General features: G+C 34.6%; 1 protein-coding gene across 1 annotated transcript; it reads right to left on the reverse strand.

Annotated features, from left to right (window-relative positions):
- Positions 1–2,374: 2,374 nt before the first annotated feature.
- LOC114741364 (cellulose synthase-like protein E1) lies at positions 2,375–6,067 on the reverse strand. The gene is made up of 8 exons (XM_028929621.1): positions 5,754–6,067; positions 4,861–5,197; positions 4,625–4,765; positions 4,372–4,506; positions 4,053–4,265; positions 3,586–3,822; positions 3,152–3,499; positions 2,375–3,058 (listed from the first exon to the last, which is right to left on the reverse strand). Exons 1-8 carry the CDS (start codon positions 6,065–6,067, stop codon positions 2,489–2,491), a joined length of 2,295 nt encoding a protein of 764 aa, XP_028785454.1. The 3' UTR covers positions 2,375–2,488.
- Positions 6,068–6,626: the final 559 nt, after the last annotated feature.

Below are 6,626 nucleotides of genomic sequence, written 5' to 3' on the forward strand. Positions count from 1 at the left end.
GTCCTCAAAGGGTGCAGAAAGAATTTAATACTGTGGAAGCAAGGTCAATCTACATTATGACCGCAATGAGTCAGACCAAAAAGCAAATATATTTTGCATCTTACGTGGAAGGGTAAGTGTATTATTGTATTTGAGATATACAAGTTGTATGTGTCGGGTTATAATTAACATGGTTGCCTTTTGCAGTTATCATTGGACTCTAATTGTTTGTGCCCCTTTTGACAACAAAGTTTACTGGTTCGATTCACTCTGTGGAAGTCCATCCGAAGAAACCAAAGATGTCATCGACACGTTAGTTTTTATTTATATATTTATTACTTGTGAAGTTTATACAAACATGCTCTAATATCATTTTCTCTTATAATGTTGATAGGGCTTTTCATAGTTTTAATGTCGTGGCGATTAAACAAAATAGACAAGCACCAACATGGATTCTTCCACAGGTATATGTTGTTTTGAATAGAGCCGGGAAAACGGGCCGAGCCCATCGGGCCGGCCCGTTTAGGCCCTGAAATTATGAGGGCCGGGCTTGATATTTTTCTTTTAAAATGAGAAACAAGCCCTGGAGGGCTGGCCCTGGAGGGCCGAGGGCTTAAAAGGGCCGGCCCTGGAGGGCCGCGGGCCGGCCCTTTTAAGCCCTTTTATAATTTTTTTATTTTTTAAATTTTTTTATATAATATTAATGTTATTAATTTTTTACATTGTTAATAATATTTCAAATATTTAGTTATTATTATCATCTTAAAATTAAATTTAGTTTTAGACAATAATTTATCCAATTAAATTTTTAAAAAATCGGTTAATTTAGACTTTAATAATGATTTGATTTATATTATATGCGTTGATATTTTTAAACTATATATATATTTGATAATAGAATATTTTATACTTATATAACTTGTGATTCTATAATTTGAATTAGAAATTCATGAGTTTCAACAACAATGTTTCTCACATTAAAGTAAAATAATAGTTAGATTGCAAAATTCAAAAATAAAATTCTTATAAAGAAGAAAAACTTGATATTTTTGTTACGAAAGAAAAGCATACTTATGAAGAAAAGTAATTAATTATAGTGATGATGAAGTTTCAAAAGATTAATGATAGTGTTTATTTATTGCACAATTGTATTATAGATAAAACTTTTAGATATTGTTATCTTGTTAATGAATGTTTTAGATGTTCTTAGATGTTGATGAATATTTATATATGATGATATTTTATATTTGTGACTTAATTTTATTCATATTTATGTCTTTTATTAATAATTTCATTGGTTTATTTTTATAAAAAATTTGATAAATATAAAAAAATAGTATTTTTCCTTAAACGGGCCAAAAGCCCGCGGGCCAGCCCTGGCCCTGTAGCTTAAGGGCCGGGCTTAGCAAATTGGGGTATTTTTAAAATTTCAGCCCTGGAGGGCCGGCCCTTTTAAGCCCGCCAGCCCTGAAGGGCCGGCCCTGGAGGGCCGGGCCGGTCCTGATTCCCGGCTCTAGTTTTGAACTAACTTTTAAACATTTTTTGATGAATTAAAGTTAATGTTTATAATCAATAATGTCTAATATTCAATTTTATATCTTATTTTTTAAGTATCGTTGTCAACAAGGACATGTTGAGTGTGGATATTATGTCATCCGCTACATGAATGACATAATTGAGACAGGAACAACTGAGAAATTAAACGAGGTAAAGATGAGTTACGTTGCATGACGTTCTTCAATTTATTTCACATTTTTGACTAAGTTTACTATGTTATTTTTTATTAACAGATATTTCAAAATACTACGCCATATCTCATGGATGACATCAACTTGATGAGGGACACTTTGTCAACAACATTGGTAGAAAAAATTGAAATTTAGCTTTCAAATAGATAGGTTATTTGTCAAAAAATTCATTGTTAGATGCTTTCTCTCGGTTCCCTCTTATATTGTTCATGATTTCCATTGTACAAAGAAGTAGTTACTTCTATTTTAGAATTGTTGGACCTAGCTAGCCAATACGTGTTCCTTGGTTACCACTTAGTTCTATTATGTTGGCCGGTTTCCCTATTTTCGAATTGTGTAAAAAAAAATTTCATTGCTGTATATTAACTAGCTAATTGATCTTGTTCTGCGTGATCTGCACTGCCTACGTTTGTTTGGAGCTGTAAACTGCAGGGTGGTAAACACGAAAATTTCACAGAATTTAAAAAAAAAAAAAAAAATTTAACGGCGGTTATACATATAACCGCCGTTAAAACCCTTTTCCACGGCGGTCCTATAGTTAACCGCCGTGTTTTCCTTGCCTTTCAACGTCGCCTTTAACAACTACGCCTTCAAAACCGCCGTTAAAAGCCACTTTTAACCGCCGTTAAAAGCCTTTTTTGGTAGTGGGCCTCTGCCATACAACATTTATTGAGCAAATGTTATGGGAAAAACATATTATTCATGAAACATAATAAAAACTAATTAAAACTTCGGTAAAGATATAAGAGCCTAATTAAGACCTAAGTGATGAAGTTCATGCCTTTGAAGAGTACACAAGCACTTAAAGCAAATATTGTAGATTTAATGGCAACAGAGGTTGGCAATCCTCCCTTGTCCTTCCTAAAGAAAAGGCCTTCGTATATTGGCACATTGAGGAGAACAAGAACCCCACACAACATAATCTGCAAGATCATCCTCTTCAAAACCCTAATAAAGCCATCTTCACTTATAAGAGCATCCATTGATACGCCAAAGAAGCAAAATAGATTGAGCATAGCAAGTGTTGCCAAGAGAGTGAACATCGGAGAAGAGCCTCTAAACTCCAAAATCTCCTTCTCGTAGCGTTGGGAAGCGTCTTGTTCTGCAACTTTAGCAGTGATTGCGAAGCCTGAAGCTAGAGGAAACCCTAGAAGCTTCAAGACACTCTCCACGAAAGCAAAGAAGAAAGAGCTTGTTCTCTTGTAAAGCCACATTCTTTGTTCATTCCACCATCCTTGAACCGTGCCTCCACAGCTCAAAAACTCCACCAAGCTGCTAGTGTTTCCCGCAAGTATTACATATGCGAAAGGTATGAACCATGGGCTTGATATCTGATTAAACAATGCACACCAACACAATTTATTCTGATCTTATTCTGTGCCAAGCGTTAATAAGTAGGCTAAGTAGAGATAGATGATACGTACCTTTGGAAACAAGGGAATGCCCTTAAGTAGACAAAGCGACGGGACGATGCAGTAATAGAGAATTGGCAAGGACTTAGGTGCCCAGAAGCAATAGTTACAGTATACCATTTGGAGACCTACACTGAGTTTTCCATAAGCATGCCATGGTGGACTGTACTTTGAAACCAAAATTTGAAACTCACCCTCAGCCCATCTCTTTTGCTGAACCAGTACTTGTCCCAATGTCGTTAATGGCGCTCCTAAGAATGCCTTCCTTTCTGGATTGCAATACACTGATCTCCACCCTTTGCTATGTATGGATAATCCTGTCATCACGTCTTCCACTGCACATCCATATATTAAACCCATCTACACCCAAAATTTTATTCTTTATCAGTAATTGTAAACTCTGTGTAATAGAAATTACATACAAATATACATAGAGAGAGAGAGACCTCTGATCCCCACAGTGTGTTTTGTTCGTAGGTGCAACTAGCAAGAGGCTTTGATTCTTGTTCTTGTTTTTGCAAGCTTTCTTCCATGATGAGTTGGTCATCATCATCGTTGTTCCAATCATTGATGGTATTGTGTTGATCATTGAACTTCCTTCCACAGAGAATATCTCTCCGGTGAAAGCTGCCTGTTCCGATATACAATGAGCCCCCACAACCATCGGAGCCATGTGCTTCCAACTTCGATCACATGCACAAATTAAACTAATTAATCTTCTTTCAATTTACTAAATGTAATTAGGAATAATACAAAAATTAACCCAATCATCAATCATGCTTGTGGTTATAACATATATATGCCACGTAGATCTAAACCTTAATATTTGCAGTTCCAACCTTACATAAAAAAAAGAAGAAAAAAAGACAGAGACTGCAACTTGGATGTTGTTTGATAAATTCTGTTAACTGACCTTGTTGAATACTTGCATATGATTCGCATACAGGTCATTCTTAGTGACACCAACGAAGTTCTGTGGGAATTGCACAAAAGCTATTTCATGGCCTTTCTCTTCGTCCATGAAGAAGCACAGTGCATCCCTCACAGATTCTGAACTATTAGACGCCATGTCACAGTCCACGTTCAGAATAATTTTCCCGTTGCTAATCTTTGAAGAAACCCTTATCTGCATTTTTAACCAATAAATTAAATTACCATCGTGACGACTTATGCATAAATGAATGCATGTATATATGTATTGTGTGATGAAACTTAATGCATTATATATATACCAATGAATTCATGGCCCCAGCTTTAAAATGATGGTGATATTGGGGTCTCTTCTCACGAGCCACGTACACCAGAGTTGGCATAACAGACCCATCTGCATCTTTCGAGTTGAGTGAATCTTTTGTATGAAGCAATATCTAATAAGAATTATATCAAATTAAGCATCTATATTCGATAAGAGGCAAAGCGGTTGAATAGAATTAAAACCATTATTGCTCAAGCTGATTATTAATACTGATGATATTATATATATACTTTGAGAATTGTATCGTGGTCACGTCGAGAAGAATATGCATCCCACTGAGAAAATCCCTTGTGCATTGAACGTACGTCTCTGGGCACTTGTCCCGACTTGGTTGCATCTTCGATTCGTCTTTCCATATCATCATATAGTTTCTACATTATTGGACATAACATAGAGGAAGGAATTAGAGAAACCCATCGTACAAGAAAGCATAAACAAATAAAGATTTGTACTACATATTAATTACCTTAATGGCTGCCAATTCCTGGATCCAAATAGAGTCGTCATCATGATCTGAAGAAGTAGGTAAGCACAAGCCATCCAAATGAGCAGAAGGAGACCTGGGTTCCATATGGAATCTCTTGCAGAAGGGAAGCCATTTCTTAGCAAAAGAACGAGTTTCTAATAAAGCATAGAAGGTAATCTCTGAGGCAGCATCGTCTGAGAGATACACACTCAACTTGTCAGAAGGATAATCATAGGCCATTACTGATAACACTGTGTTCATCACCATCATTGGTGGCTCTTTATCTGTGTCTGCCGTGCACACAAAGACGTCTACTCCCGGTAAACTATGCTCATATCTGTTCAAAACACACAAGTTATTTGAAAATCTGGAAACTTATTTTATATATATAGGGTTAATATAATCTTTAGTCTTTCAAGTTTGTTCTTATTTTAGTTTTGGTTTCTTAAATTTTAAACTATAAGTTTTGATCCCTCAAGGGGTAAAATAGTCCAGATCTTTATTGAATATACGGACCAATATTTTTAATAAAAAAAAACTTGAGAGATTAAATATGATTTGAAATTTGAAAGACCAAAACCAAAATAAGAGTAAACCTGATGAACAAAAAATTATATTAACCATCACATGCGTAAATAAATCATCACCTCTGCTATTCAAAACATCTACAAGCCAGTAAATTTAGCCTTTTTCTATACTTCGTGTATCTAAAAATCTCATGAACAGATTTTGAAAGAGACTTAAAGAACTAAAATTTGCAAGTGTATATAACTGAACTTGGTTAGCCAAAAGTTTAGAAACACATGCTTTTAATGACAAATAATAATCAGATAAACAAAAAGAGAGAAGAGAAGTGAGAGTATGCGTGTGTGTGTCTGTGTGTAATTACGTACCTTTGAGAGAGTCTGTGCTTGAAGGTTTGTCTGAACACAGGATTCCATCTGAGAGCTTGGGTGAGAAGCCAGTACAGTCCAAAAAATAGTTCAGCAGCAAGCGAGCCAACCCAGACGACCCAAGATTTCTCACCATCATCGTCTTCTTCTTCGACCCCACCATGGATATTGAACAAGTGTGAGAATCTGTAAAGCCAGATTGAGAATATTCCGATAAATAATGAGATAGAGAAGAGCCTGTATGTGATGAGCCACCCATCTGTGGCTCTCCTTGTCTCAAACAGTGGATAAGGAATCTCTCCCTTCTTAGCCATGTGCGTTTGTTTATATAGCAGAGCTGCTCCAATGTGATTTGTATGGAATTGCGTCCTTTTTAACGCAAAATTTTCTTGCCCGGAATAAAATATTTCTAATTTCTTTTGAAATTATATACTTTATATATACACTTGGCATTTCATTTTGAAAAAAAATATTATTTTCTACCAACAAACATTTTGACTTTTATTTTGATCTTAAGTATAAAATCTTAATTTTTTATTTTTTATATTTATCTATTTTTTTAAGATAGTTCTTATACTTAATTAACAAGGATATTTTAGCCAATATACTTGACTAGCAAGAATGTTTTAGGAAAGATAACACCTATTTATTATAAATAACTAATTTAATTTACTCAAATTAATTAATTAGCTCTCATATTAATGACCAGAAAAAATATTATACAACAACCTATTTGAATGTCCAAAAAGATAATCAAATTAAATACTATCTCAAGTCCTAATTATAAAATTTCATTTATAATCTATAAACAATGTCTTATATTAGAATCAAAGGTACTAAGAGAAAATTGTTAAAAAAATTTATTTAAATAGC

This window comes from Neltuma alba, unplaced genomic scaffold (genome assembly GCF_004799145.2).
Source record: "Neltuma alba isolate B1F8T4 unplaced genomic scaffold, ASM479914v2 tig00003374_pilon, whole genome shotgun sequence".
Lineage (NCBI taxonomy): Eukaryota > Viridiplantae > Streptophyta > Magnoliopsida > Fabales > Fabaceae > Neltuma > Neltuma alba.

What these genes read in the sequence shown, in the direction of transcription:
- LOC114741364 (XM_028929621.1), bottom strand. Translation starts at nt 6,067, where the DNA reads ATGGCTAAGAAGGGAGAGATTCCTTATCCACTGTTTGAGACAAGGAGA. An exon ending in AAGCACAGACTCTCTCAAAG is followed by an intron (nt 5,198 to 5,753) that starts GTACGTAATTAC and finishes TGTTTTGAACAG; the next exon opens with ATATGAGCATAGTTTACCGG. An exon ending in AGGAATTGGCAGCCATTAAG is followed by an intron (nt 4,766 to 4,860) that starts GTAATTAATATG and finishes CCAATAATGTAG; the next exon opens with AAACTATATGATGATATGGA.